Genomic DNA, 15,883 nt, shown 5'->3' with positions numbered 1-15,883 from the left:
TCTGCAACCTCATCACAGCAATCAGAATCCATTACGTATAGAATGATAAAACTAATTTAAAACACAAACTTCAAAAACGGTTACGTACCCGTCAGGATCAACGTTGAGTGCTTCGAACTGAATGTCGTCTCCGGTGGCTAATGATGTTGGTATGGCATTTGTGTAAGAATGTATAACATCTCTATCCTTTTTTATAATACGTAATAATAGTGGTACCTAAACATAACTAAGATGCTGCCTATCATTTATCAGCATTTCCATTTGATCCAACATTTGTCCTTTTAAATGTTCTTAGAGCAACCAACTACAATCTAACACATTTGAAGTCGCAGTCCCACATACTCTTTGGCTGGTTTACCTGAACGTTCGTTTTTAAACTTACCAACAACTTTGTTATTGCTGTTTTCCATCTAAATGCATGATGCCATCTAATCGTGCTGGCGAAATTCAAGCACTCGATCGATCCTGGTTACAGACACAGCTGGATGTATCGCCAATGCAGGACATAATTATGTTTGGTAATAAGACCTGATTCTAGTTTGGTTCATTCAGTGTATTTGCGCTCTGATTCAAGAATGATTGCACATTGATACGGGTACATCCACGTAACAGGCACCATTAATGTTTTTCGATACATGATGTTAACTTTTAGTGGAAACGGGGTCACGTTTGGATTGCTTGCCCGCGCGTATCGGTTTATCGAAATAGGAAACTATTCACGAAGAGAGAGAGAGAGAGAGAGAGAGAGAGAGAGAGATAGAGAGAGAGGGCACAAAAGACATATGGTTAATATCGGTTAACAATTTCAACTCTATTTTGGTGTTGGACAACAACCGATCGGGGCTATATCAATACTAACACATATGCGTTCAGATACAAATCGTGATAGTCACCCATGTTTTAGCATTTAAATGGGGAAGAAAACGTTGTGCGTGCTCATAATCATTTTCTGAGATACCGTCACTTGACTGCGATTTATAAAACGCTTCAATCTGAGTAAAACGAGTTTCAGAAAATGTGTCCCAGTCACTGTCGTAATTGCATGGATATACACCTTTGATAGTCATACTTCGGCTCATAATTGGGGCGCTAACGTCCAGGAGACTTGTTAATGATGTACCAATGATCACTTACTCGAGGGCTTGCCCTTCACCAAAGGGACTATCACAGATTCAGCTGTGAGTGGTTGCGGAAACCTCACGAATGTTATCCCCGGTCATAATCATGTATTCTGGTGAATACAGTTGTTGTCAAATCCATGTCACTGTAACTCGAGCAATTTAAGAAACGACCTCAACCACGCCCTTCTCACGGTACAACATTTGTGGTTCGGTTTGTTCGTCACACATAACATCAGCATAGAGAAACTTACTTGAGACTTGTTCAGCAACTTGTATTGTGTGTATGGTCGGCGTTGGAAGCAGAACGTTCTCCTGGAATTTGAGACGTTCAAAATCCGCGTAGATGATATAATGAACTTTCATCTTTCATTACAACGCAGTAGGTTTGTGAATGTTTTAATCAGGTCCTAGTATTATTACCCGCTGATCTTTTTCACTAAAACCACGACAGAAAATGTCATATCCAGTGAGCAGTTGTTGGGGTTAAATACATGCATGCAGCGTAACCGACACATTTTGACAATAATGTGTACGTCAACGAGATTTCCAGAGGTTATTCATTTGAGTAACATTAAAATTAATACCAGAGTAAATGTTATTTTTTCTATTTCAATTGATTGGTTTAATCCGAAATCTGTTCAATCTGATCAAGGGTCAAATTTGATGTCTGTACTTTTCCAGCAAGTTAAGCATGAATTGGACAACCAACCATTTGAATCTTCTGTCTTTCATCCTCAAATTCAAGGGGTATTAGAAGGATTTTATCAAACTTGGAAATATATGATCCGATCAATTGTCTGTGATACAAGAAAAGACTGTGTCGAGTTGTTCATTTGCTGTTGTTTACTATTAGGGAATCAGTTGAAAAATCATTACTGTCCGTGAAACATTTAATTTATTGAAAGAGAAACCTATTTCAATCCAAGATTCAGAAATTAACCTTTTTGATTATTGTTTTATTTAAAATATAATTTGTGAAGGATCGTGAAGTATCAAGAGTTAAGCAGAACGAAATGAAACTAACGTTTCACAAGAAATACAAAGGAAAGGAATGTTCAACCTTATGATAAAGTTCTGACTCTCTTGTCCATACATTATAATCGTATTTAGGCACAGTAATATGGTTCTTATACATATCATTAACACTCACGGGGGAGGGGGTATGACAACAGAAATATCATTGACATGTAAATATGTTAAATGAGTATGTTGATAGAGATTAACCTGTTAAAAAGTTGTTCGTTGAATATGAGCAACTTTTTTCAAATGTTCCAAAATTTAGAAGAAACAAGTACAATGACGCTGAAATTGTAGATTCTAATCCTATGATCCTGCATCCGTACGGGATAAATACTATCAGGTAAGACAGTTTGAAAATGAAATTCAATATTTTCTAGTCCCGAAATTTGCCAGCACTTTCTGCATGTGCTCTGACTATAGCAACGCGAATATTGTCACCAAAAGAGATTTTTATTCAAGGTCAAGAATAAATAAAATCTTCACAAAATTTGAAAGGTAAAATATATCACTGAGTTTGACCTTTCGAAACAATTCTAGTAAATTCAACTTACAGAATGAACAAACGAAATTTCGGCATTGGTATCTCCGGATGACCCTTATTTTATAATGTGAGGCCATTTGGTATGAAAAGTTTGCCTTCAACTTTCCTGCTCTAAATGAACGTGATTACATCTGAACTATTTAAAATTGCTTGGAACTATTAGAAATTCTTTGATCGACTCAGTGATGTATATTGGACAATTTAATTTTGAGTTACATGAACGGCATGATTTATAAGATTATCGGACAATTATTTCAATCGAAAACTGATAGAGGCAAAGACACGATAAAACTTCTTTCAAAGATTGTACTGGAAATCGATAATTCAAGCCAACGTGGAAAATACAAGGAATATCTGGAATCACTTACGCTTGGTAACATTGAAGCCTACACCCTGTTCAGGAATAGATAAGTCCATGCAGGCAGTTTATTACTGACTTATTATTTTTACATAGTCGTTCTACCATTACCTGTGTATCAAACATTTACCGCAAATAATATAATGCCAAAGCAAGCACAAGGTTAGGCAATTTTTATGGAGAGGTTGCATGAATGTATAAAGTACGAAAAGGCGCGCATAACATTTGCTGTGGTGGAATCATTGAAAAGGTGCAGTGCACTAACATGTCATAACGTGATAAATCCATTCTGAAATCTACTGACGTGCAAAGATAAAATAAAATATGAAATATACTCTTGGCGGAATTCGAATGTCTTAACATTTCACTTGAATCACCAAGATGCTAAACAAGATCCATACGGCTTTTATTTCATTGTAATCAAATGCTATGGAGTTACTGAGTCACCAATGTTATATCATGGTCAAGACTCAGTTGCGGTGTTGCATAAAATTCACTCGAGGTTACAGAGAAAAATATCCAGCATCATCTCTACCCTCATGCAGTTGATATTATCACTAATGATGACGTACTCATGTTTTCCGGGACCACTCATTGATATCTATGTGACCTAGCTTTTACCAGAGTTATGTTGACCTTTTAATATATACCTTTCTACTGGCATACGGTGACATCTAAATCGTCGGTCACAGGCTTCATACATCGGCCAAAGATCTGATTGCATAAGCTATCTTGTATACTTGTAGGCCAATCTGTCTTGAAACAAATAGACATTAATGCTCGTAGTATATTTCTACTATGTACGGAAGATAGGCAGTTGCGCAATAATGTGAATTAAAATATTTGATTAAACGATTTAGAATTATAAACATTCTTTGTGAATTAGTTACAAATATTAATTGATTAAAAAGTACATTTTGACATTATTAATACTTACAATATTTACTCATTTTGGATTTCGGTGATTATCTAACTTTCCTTATTTCGCTCCACATCTGTATCAGACAATAAGTCGCCTTCCATTGTGATTAATACATATCTTAGTCCCGAAAAGTAGCCAGAAACCTATTTCATTCGTCAATGAACTTGACACGTTTCCTGTGCATCCGTTCCAGATCCCCCTCTTCTTATACCCCATCCGTGATCTGTATTTGTCCTCAAGGACAAGTGTGCTTCTTCGTAAATCGCGCATAGCTATATTAATGCATGCAGTTCTGTAAATAAACGAGGTAGGTCTTATATCGGTGAGCAGAGGACCTTATAAAAGATGCACTTCCTGAACACTGCCATTAAGTAAATGGATCGATTGATTGTTGTATCTTCGAAAATATGAGTCATACATTATCAATATAACAGGGTGATAAAACATATTGTTTGAAAGGATTTATTATTTGTTATTCGCAGTGAAGGCAAGCAATTCAGATTTACGGGAAATAAATAAGGACACTTACAAAAGCAGTATCAAACGTCAAGATATCTATAATTTGCAGAGTTTCTTTCTCTATACCATGCACAAGCCTTCTGTGCTTTCACTTACCACAGTGACAATGACATAGACAATAAACACACAGCAATTAATAATACATTGTAAGCTCTTCTTAAGCGTATATTATTCAAGTTGTAAATTAATGATTTTTGTTAAAAATAGCATGGTATGTTTGTACAGTCGCTGCGGTTTGCTCTGTCTGTTTCCATGAGTGATTTTGTTGTTGTTGCTGCAGCAATAACGATAATTTTGATGATAGACTACTGAGGTTGTTGATAGCAAATATGATGGCGACAATGGCGGTGACATATATCATTACCCGTGTTACCGTTACTTGGGTTCAGTGGAAGAGGTTGACGGTCCTATCTACAATCATGTATAGTGTCATTTGACAATGGTTTCACGAATGCTCCGACATGCAGTTATAGCACGTAAACATATATAGGTTTGGGTTGGTTGACGCCCTGGTGGGAATGTTTAATGTAATTCACGTGAATACTAATCTGTAAATGTCAATCTGCTTAATCCTGATTAACTATTTTACTGTCAATCGGCTGTAGCATGAAAACACATACTAAACGGTGTGCAAAGTAACTGCAGTTGTGACCCAAGGGTGATAGTTCATTATTGGCGACGTGAAGATGGGAGTTAGACGAACATGATTTTGTTTCACATTTAACAATGTAAACATGCTCTGTAATTGATGATGACTAACCAACAGCTGTTCTCTAGAGTTTTTTTTAAAAACTAATTATTCAGAGATAGAAAAAGAAAACATCCCTCAGCGATATGTAAACGTCCACAGAAAGATGTTTTCCTTATGTGTGGTGATTGTGCTTTAAACGGGTTAGTTTATTATTTCACCAATGAATAGATGCAGTCAGCTACTAAGCATATAGATCATAATATAGCACCAAAAAAAGTGACCATACAGACTCCTTACTTTCTGGCGTTGAAGGGATACTAACTGTATTTATAGTAATTTACTGCCAGTTTGCAGTATGTCTGTATTTACATACTATCAGAATCGGACAAGACCAAGACGTCTCCCAATTGAAACACACTAGAAAGCTTAACAACAATGTTTATAATTTCGAGCATATTCAAATTTCGCTTGTCGGGATTATAAATCCATATATCAACATGTAACACATGAATTATATGAAATGGAGAATACTATGTAGCATGATTTCGGCCTGAAATTATACGTGTAAATGTAAACATCGTTACGCTTGATATACAACAGTAGGCGATGACTAGTAAATCTACAACAATTTCAATTATTCACTGAATAAGTGAAGGTTAATCTTATATATTAAATATTGCTCAAACTCTCCTATACAAACAAAATGCAACAAACGAAAAGGTTAGAACCATGAAGCGTGCACACATAATGCACACCCTCATAACACTCCGGACAGTTACATTAAAGTGAGAAAGATATCTCTATTTTGTGTTGATCCGAATCAGAATCGAAAATTGAAAAGATGAAATGATCTTGGACAAAAGCACGCCGTTGTTTGACACACAATGTGAGATTGACAGATACATTACACTCAGGTGTCAGTAGTTTCAAAAGAAACATATTTCTAAAACGATGATACATCCACATGAAAAGCAATTTATATCAACGGACAAATAAAATGAAATGCTGGTTAACACCAATGGTCAAGTATAAACTGCATAGTTTCACTAATTATATTATTGACATCCTTGTGCTATCCCTTTAACAAGCATCGCTCCACCTTCATGCATAAACAGCGCAGGCCAGACAACAAAGGCGACCCTTTTCCCAGTTTGCGTGAAAGCCCTGAATTTTTCGTTGTTAAATAGCATCTCACAGCCATCGCCTTTATCGTCACATGCATCCAGGTGCATAGGTTTCTCTTGAACCCCCATTTTCCAGCACAAGTCTATGCATCTGGTAAGGTACTTGGAAGTGTTTGGCCAGTGTTCGATCGATATGTCAAACTTCGTCTGAAGAACTATATACAAATGCTGAAACAAAGAGAATCAGTCCAGAAAAAATATACAATTATTTTGTATCATTATCTGTGAGTCTAAAGCTCCTGTCAGTATGCATGTCTGTCACGTTAGATTGCGTTACCCGCATTAATACAAAATAAAGTAAATGAAGTCATCATGATCAAAGCAAAAAGAACAGTCTGTTGCAGCATTTGGAAATAAATGAAACGTAGGCTAAACTGGACCTATGCAGAACGACGTTTCATTGCTTGAGTTCAGATGATAATGTCCAACTCGTTGCAAAAGTGTAAACACTTGTACACGAACATCATTTTAAGCTACTTGGTCGCCTAAAGTCAGTGCAATTGTATTATTACGACACAATTGTCTAATGCCTGGAAAATGTCTAAAATTTCTCTTTTTACAGGATCCTTCTATGCAATGTTCGATGTTCAGGTGGATTGATTCTATAAAACATTCAGCATGTCAATCTGAAAATAAACAATTTTACTCTGATATGCAATGCTTTAATTGAATTGTTCAGGTGCTGCCTGTCGTTTAGTAAGGTTTATGTTTTCTTGGTGCCAGGTCTGTTTTTTATATTAATGTTAGGCATGTGCACCTCATATAGTTACTTCAAGGCATGTAGGCAGGAAAATACCATTAGTCAACTGGGAAAACTTGGTATTCACTGATATCGATAGTCGTGTGTACACAATGCAAGTAGATGATCTCGTAGTATGCCTATTTTTAACTGCGTAAACCTGTTTAGGAGACCATAGTTTTCAAGTTTATAAGAGGGAGAAGGGACTTGAATCTATATTATGAGCATTACTTTGTGTCAAGTATGACAACGCTATGTGAAAAATGCCTCATTTGAATGTGAAGGCCTGGTCACATATTTTCATTTTGATTTGAGCTCAGGTCAAGTTAATGCAGTTCTTAGGTTTCGTTTTATTATAGCTGTCCAAGAAGATTGTTATAAGTAGGTCTGAATATAGAAAGTAACGGCTGGTAGAATAACGTGACTTCTAGGTTGTATTGCTAATATAACTGAGTCAATTTACCAAATAAAACATCTTCCAAATGTTCGAATCAAGTATAATATCATCAGTGTAAGTTCAAGGTTTAGGAGAATATCACCTCAATAATGGCTCTGTAGTGCTGAATACGAGCATCGTTTAAAATGTAAGAAGAATTGTTGTTCCCCGAATAATCTTAATATGTATTCCTTCATGCTAAAGTATCTTCAAATATTTTCTTGGAATATAAAAGTTTCTTGGAATATAAAAATTAGGAAATTAAAAATAAAAGATGCCAATGTTCGTCCAATAAACGTAATGCAGAAATGCTATAATGGTTCGTACAATAGAGATTTATTATACAGATCGCATTCTGTTAGAAAGATAAAAAATTGTCTAGTGGAATTACGTCAAAAACTGGGTTGACATCATTGCATTTATCCTTTGCGATTCGGAATCCGATACACTGAACACGAAAATGTTACATTCCCCGTGGGTACTAGAACAATACACACTCTGGTCTATATGTTCACACTTCAGAAGGTATGCATGAATTAGATTTGTATACTATGCATGTCGACAGCATAATATCATGTCTACATATGATCTATTTCATAAGAATAATGAAGTATAAAATCAAGAAATAAATACATGCAAATTTTTAAGCATATCAAAATTGGGGATAAGGTAAATGTTTAAAGAGACTAATAGTGCACTCAGTTTAACTGAGCTGAGGATATGCAAAATAAATGCTGTACAAGAAATAATCAAACATATAATGTAAAGAATGTATATTAATATATGTGTACATAATGCATCTCGCTGCAAATGCTATGCATACTTGGGAACCTGCACAACTGGAATAATTATATTAAGTAATATAAAACGTTAAATTCGATATCCCCAACAAGACACTATCTCGAGACCACCACTATAATTAAAACAAAAATAAAGCGATTTTAATGCTTGATTTAACTTTTATAAATTGTCCCAACTCGAATATAATGCTATGCTCATAGGAGCTTAAGGCACTTCTGATCTAAAAGTAGGCATAGTCCAGAAATGTGCTCGTGTAGGGACAGGGACGTTTAATTTTGATTTAAATTATATTATTCGGTCCCGCTCTGTAATATCGCTATAGCCAATGACAGAAATATCACATTTGCCTTAATGGGGCTTGATGCAATTTTCTTTAGAAGATAATAGGAGTGCTCCTAAAATGTTCTTGACTTGAGATTCAGGATTAATACACTTTGATTGTATTATTTATCCAGCACTCCCTTCAGCCACTTAGGGGCCCCGACTAACCGAGTGGTCTAAAGCGCACATCGTTACGGATCACTGCCGTCTCACCTCTGCTTGGGTTCGAGTCTCGGGCTCGGCCGATGTGGCTACGTGAGAATGCTTGCCAGTAGCTTCTCGTGGGTCGGTAGTTCTTTCCCGGGGTTTTCCGGGTTCTTCCTCCACGACTGATACTGGCCGCTATGTATAGCCTATCTTGTGCTGAAAAATCTCGTTAAACCTTAAATAACTCCAAAAACAACCCTACCGCCATTTACTGTTTGCAATGATTTTCTATTCATTCTGCCTGACCAGTCATTTTCCTCTCTTAAACCGTTTACTCTTCCTTTCCTTATATGCCATAAGCAAATATAAATGAGGGACAAATAGCCAAGCTAATGTCACTGAATTTTAGATTCCCATAATTCAACCATTCCATTTTATCCACAAGAGATGAAAACTATTTCTTTTAATCCTGATGTGTTGCATTACCCTCAGGGCTTCATCCATCAATGCAGATGTTGCTGTCCGCCAAATTCTTTTTATTTCTCTTTCCTGATCAACAGTCAATGTAGTTGTGCAAGTAAGATGCTGAAAGGAAATGTACAATATTTTAACATCGTTAGTATTAGTGATTGCAATGCACGCATATGGTCGACCTCATTGTAAAGCGACATAAGAAGACACAACGATCCATTGATAGGGACGGATGTCAAGTCCATAACCATATAAACAAGGGCAAAATATATCAAATAAAAATACCATGATCACTGTCGTGATTTCAGTGTCATACAACACAGTACAATATGGTCATCATGGACACATGTTGTAACATAGATTAATTTGCTTTAGATGCAATATTCTTAGAGCACAGATCCCTTTACGATACATCATTTGAAAATAATCTGTCAAAATTGAGCAAATGATCAATACAGTTCACTTTAAGTTCTTACAATCAATTCTCATGACATTTTATTCAACTGTTCTATTCATATAGTTGAATACATGTATTGCATTGTCATACAGGGCAAATGCAAACGTCAATATATATTTACATTAGCAACTGTCTTTATATAGCTTCTCCTACTGGATATAGCCTTCAATTATTTAGTCTCACCTCTTCATTTGATTGCGGTGTACGTTCACCCTCTTTTTTCCGGTTGTTTAATATTTCTGTGTCGCTGCATGCATTGGTGGCAAAATTATCCGGATAGTTTACTTTCAAATCAAATCATATCTCATTAGACATATTATTAATGAACTAAATGGATTATTTTATACTGCCTCGACTAGTGTGGGTGTGTTAGTTCGTTTAAAACATGTGTATGTGGCTTTAAATGCAGTTTCTCTTCATGTTTCGATTCGAACACCGTACATTCGTATCATGACCAAACTTAGCTACATTAAATTTGTCTGCGTATTTGCTGTTGTTAACATGACACTACTATTACCGCTTGCTAGTAGAAATGTTAATAATGAAGCAGTGACGATAAACACAGTACAGGAGAGACAAGTGACTAACTATATATATATATATATATATATATATATATATATATATATATATATATATATATATATATATATCCTTTTTGTAGTTTGTAGAATTTACATTGCCCAATACCACTATTGCACTATTCCATTCGACCTCAGTCTAGCAATTAAGGAACATATTTTCAACAAATGTAACAATATGCAGTCATGTTATACTTGTTTAATGTTTGATTTTAATTCAGTCGGCAAAAGTAAACAGCATTACGATAACAAATGTAACAATATGCAGTTATGTTATACTTGTTTAATGTTTGATTTTAATTCAGTCGGCAATAGTAAATAGCATTACGATATCGTAACAAATTTATATCACAGCCCTAAAATATATTTTACTCAATATTGTTCTTTGTACATTTATGCTGGAGAGAGAGAGAGAGAGAGAGAGAGAGAGATGAAACCAGACAACGAGCCTTATTTTCAAATGCAGGAGCCCTTGTTGAGGTGTACAAAATACATCTAAGTGCAAAATATGAACGTCAAAGATCTTACTGGATCATATGAAACACTTATAATTTACTCACACATATTTAACCTGTCCATTGGTAAAGATGGATTCGGAATTGTATGCTAAATAATTGGTATACTATAGATATGTTCAGTTAAACACATCAGTTTATGTGCATTGTTTTTTACCCTACGTACAATGACTATTTTGTTTAATCATTACTTTGATGAACTGACGTGATTCTCGTTAACATATTTATTTCGAGCTACAAATTAAAGTTCGGATCAAATTCTAATAAAAAACTAGAAATACAGATTGACATATACATAAATAGGGAGCAAATTGGCTTTTTTGTGACCATTTCACTCCCGTTTTTTTCCGTGCTGTTCTCTCTGATATTCTAACTACAACGGTTCACTTGTTTCTACAACCACTGTTGTCTCAGGCTAGAAACATAACAATGGATAGACGTTGTGAGTTGTAATTTTGATAAATGATCATCAGTGATATTTCTAAATATTTATGGCTTGGAAAAAGGAAATAATATTCTGGATGCAGTAAATTGTGAAAAGAACCTAACAAAACAAACAACAGACAGGAAAAATAAATGAAAATATTTTGCTAAAAATACAATCAAACATTATCTTACCAGATGAATATTCGATGAATTCAGTCTGCACTAGTTCAAGTCTATAGAGCTATCTCTCACATATACGTTTGTAAATGTTTTAGCTGCGCAATAAAATTAATTCGATGAAATAAAGGTTCCGATCAATTATAGACTTATTAGGAAAGGATGCCTGATAATATGATGTAAAAATGTTTTAAATTGTCATTTCGCTTCATTGACTTGACGGTTATATATTACAGTATATCCATTTATGTGATTTAAAAAGTTTCTCTCCGTTATGAGTGTAATACTCCTACCCACATTATTGGCCTATATATATGTGTGGTCCAACCATTTTCACAGATTAATGAGTCAATTTGTGCTTGTCGTTGACTCGTGACTTGCTAGCGTTGCTTAAAATATTATTACAAAGAAATCACCAAAAGGAATTTACCATATGTTATTGAATGAACAATGATCATGAGCCAATTTCGGAAATTTCAACGACGTATGCAACGCGTAAGGAAGGTACTTTCACCGCTGTTCTCACTCGCATTTACCTCCGCTTATTGTCTGAACGATCAGTGTCGATTTTTATTTGAACATTTAAAAAGATCATCATATTGATTTTGATATGCCTGATAATTGAAGAACATCAGTAGGTAACATTGGACAACAATTCTTTATTAATATCATATGAACATTTATTTTAACTTAATAAAATATGTCCTTATAAATTCAGGATTTAATAATAAAACGGTAGTTGGATAGTTAGATCAATGAGGGACGTATATATATAGACGCCTAGAGTTCCATCAACTAATAACTAAACTGAGGCACATACAACGTATATAAAAGGGTTTAAAAACAAACTGAAAATGAAAATAAAATACAGGACATTTGTCAATGCTGCTTAGATATTATTAACATGATTTGCCATGAATTCTACTAAGAACACTAAATCTCTTGAAGTTTCTGAAAATTGCCAATGTATCAATTTTGACATTCGAATCGATGAATAATCTTGTAATTTGTATAAATATAGGAGCCTAAGAGTAACTTTGTATCCAGATCATCCCCTTAGTTTACTGTTTAGGCTCTGAGCATAATTCGATACATATTTTATGTAATGAAATTCTTATACATACTTTTATTAGACAAGCATTGGAAATGCTAATAGATTTTTCCGTTTACGCATGATTATGTGAGGAAAACTGCGGATTGTTTATGAAGCTGAGTATTAAATTCCATTTGCTGAGCTTAGCCGCATGACTCCAGTCTCTACCTTTGACGTTTTTCCATACGTTCTATTCACGGGGTGTGTGGGTGTGGGTGGGTGGAAAGCTGACAAGGTCGCGTGGATTAAAGCGCCTTTTTAAGCGATGGAGGCTGAAATGCGTGGCAAGGATTAATTATTGTATGGAACTTATTATAACTATCCAACCTTATGGATTATATTAAGAAAATATATGTATATGTGTGTGTATGCTTATTATCATTAGAAATGAACTGAAACAATTCCCATCTAAATTACTTGCCTCCTTATTTTGTGCTTCTGAATTGCTGGATATATTTTTATATTTCTTATTATGCGAGGAAAATTCAGAATCATTAGAAGTGTTTTTTATCGTCGGACCAGGTTGCATGAATAGGAAAAGGAAAAGTCAATATTTGCACGGTATAAAACGGCTTATATATATATATATATATATATATATATATATATATATATATAATTAGATAGATAGATAGAGAGATAGAGAAATATGAACATTGAAAATGACTCATTGATAATCTGACAATTATTAAAACAGTTTACCTTTAACCATAGCAAGAGTTTTATTAATTCACGAAGATATGAAAGTAAACGCTGTGTATAAATGCCGATTGTATTTATTTGCACAGAAGATAGTTAAACGATAACGATAATGTGTGTGTGTGTGATTTGGCTATAACTTAAACAGCTTTAGTCATATTGCTACGATGTCTTCAGTATATCATTTATACGTGGTATCCAGCCATAGACATGTAGAATCATGTCCCGCCCAGTCTCATTTTCCTGTCACCAGGCCGTCTAGTCCTAACAGTAACATCTTAATGCTGAGCACTAAGCGAGGTAGATGCTAGTACCATTTGTATAGTTAATTTGGCATGACTCGGCCGAATTTCGAACCCGCGACCTTCCCCACCTAAGGCAGATGCTCTTATCACTTTGGCCTTCTGAGCGGTCTTGAATGAATATGTATCTGGGGTACCTACAATAACTTTTCTGCGTCTGAAATATGTAATACGATTTAAATAGTGGACAACGAAACTGATATGTGCACCCTCATGTATTATCAGAATATATATTGTACCTCAGTGGACTCTTGCACAGAAGGAAGAACATGAACAATATCAACTGTAGACACAGTAGACTTTAAAGACTGGTATCTCTCCCACGTGACTTCTCTGCATTTGCGAAAGGACAACTGCAGGAGACAAAGAGATCAATCATGTAATACATAACAAATACATTATCATTCATGACACAACCAGCGTTGTTTTGTCGACATTTAAGTTCTCTAAATTCAATTATGCATGTGGATAACTTAACCTAGTATTGTATATTTGCATTGTATAACGTGCCTTTGATTTTTATAAATATAAAAAATACATACATTCTCATCTGTCTTTCTACCTTTCTTATGTTTTATTATCCTTGGAAATATGTAATGTTTACAGTTAAAAATTCATGTATGACTGGATCTTTACTCAATGTTATCAATGATATTCTGTTTTGTGCATGGATACAACTATAACTTTATTTAAGGCAGTATTGAACTTTCGTGCTAACACAAATAGAGAAAAATAGCTATACACCAATAGCATATTAAGCAGTTTTTCAACAGCAAGTATGTCTGTTAGGCCACGTCCTGTTAGTTCTTCAAATGCATCGGTCCATTCATTATCATAAAGCTCAGAGTATGTTTCTGATAACTTAATAGGCCTGTTGGCATCACTCAGGTCTGTTATGTTCGTATTTTCATGCATAAGCATGTCGCCAGCAAGCTTGCTCAACCTTCATTATTTAAACAAAAAAAAGAAAAATAGATTAAAACTCTTTCCTAATATTCGTGGATATAAATATAGATAATTTATTTTTTTATATATTTTAAATATGGCCAGAAGAATTACCTGTTAAAATATTATAGTTTACAAACATAACAACTATAATTTCAATTATTAGTGTGCTTGCTTTTAAATTTGGTGAAATCGTATTGGGGAACAATTGCTTTGTATTTGACGATTAGATAAAATGCTAGTGGTCATTTTAAAACTGCAGGATCAGTAAACATAATTTGAAACACTAACTTCACAAATATTGCCAAGATATCAATCAAAAATCTTTTATCTCGAATTTAACACAGCTGGGAATATTTTTAATATGTTTTGTTCATCAATTTGCGACAATATTGCATCGTTTTACCTTATATTCAGAGACGTTTCTGAATTTACGATATCTAGATATAGCAGCAGGGAAGTTCTACAGACCCCCTGGCACAGACGAAATTAACCCTTCTAGACAAATAATTTCCGTAGAACCCTCAGAATTCAAAAATAAAGCCTCCTACGCGAAATAATCCGAAAAATTCCCCCCAAATTTGCATTTTCGGACACAAAAAAAATGGCATCTTTTTTGGGGGGGGGTATTGTAAAATTTATTTGCCGTAATTGACCATAATTTCATTATGGGGGTTGCAATTTTATGAGTAAATCTGATCAAGACCGATTCGATACCTACTACGCGGATCGTGAAGATTAATCGTGACAAAACCGTGTGGTGTCGCTTGAGCGTGACTAAAGAAAATTTTGAACTTATTTATGTCCATATCGCCATTGCACCAGGTTTGATGTATATTCCTCAGCGTGTGAGTATCAACGCCATTGAAAACTGATAAAATATTACAATTATCTCTAATAACCTTCGGAATTTGCGTATATCGCTGCGTCACGTAAATCACATCGGTGTTCTTGTGTCGGCCACGCGAGAATATTCTGGCCGGATTAGTTTGCTTATCCAGCATCACATCGTCGAAAACAACAAGATTATTAGTATCGCCATCTAAACTTTCTACTGATGGAGTTTCATTGATATCCGTTATAAATTCTATTGTGCCATCCTCAGTATTATCGCTAAATTCTTTTAGCACTTGATAACATCGCTGATCATCTACGGACGGCGCAACTAAATATAATTTATCCCATTTTAGCCATCGCATTATCAAATTTAGCAATAACTGAGTTTTTCCAGAACCAGATGGTCCAATGATTATCATTCTTATCGAATTTGGTAATGCATCGATGTGTTTCACTTGCTCGCGTTTTTTTGTGGCTGAAAAATCAATTACATTCATGTTATTAGAATATTATGGATTCATATTGTGTTAAGTGTCGCACTCGAACTGCTACGCTAAATCCAATCGAAGTCGTTACACGC

General features: G+C 34.9%; 1 protein-coding gene across 5 annotated transcripts in view; it reads right to left on the bottom strand.

Annotated features, from left to right (window-relative positions):
• Nucleotides 1–2,061: 2,061 nt before the first annotated feature.
• The window catches only part of LOC149797944 (uncharacterized), a 127,813-nt gene continuing 113,991 nt past the window's right edge, over nucleotides 2,062–15,883 (bottom strand). For all 5 annotated transcript variants that reach the window (XM_089963005.1, XM_089963006.1, XM_089963007.1 and 2 more), the window contains 4 exons: nucleotides 14,266–14,464; nucleotides 13,761–13,874; nucleotides 9,287–9,385; nucleotides 2,062–6,524 (listed from right to left, as the gene is read on the bottom strand). In XM_089963005.1, coding sequence (XP_089819131.1) covers nucleotides 6,228–6,524; nucleotides 9,287–9,385; nucleotides 13,761–13,874; nucleotides 14,266–14,464 — 709 coding nt within the window. In that variant the 3' untranslated portion in view covers nucleotides 2,062–6,227. The remainder of the gene's footprint in view (nucleotides 6,525–9,286; nucleotides 9,386–13,760; nucleotides 13,875–14,265; nucleotides 14,465–15,883) is intronic.

This window comes from Sinohyriopsis cumingii, chromosome 6 (genome assembly GCF_028554795.1).
Source record: "Sinohyriopsis cumingii isolate HCF-2022 chromosome 6, ASM2855479v2, whole genome shotgun sequence".
NCBI lineage: Eukaryota > Metazoa > Mollusca > Bivalvia > Unionida > Unionidae > Sinohyriopsis > Sinohyriopsis cumingii.
This window is presented reverse-complemented; position numbering and strand designations above follow the sequence as displayed.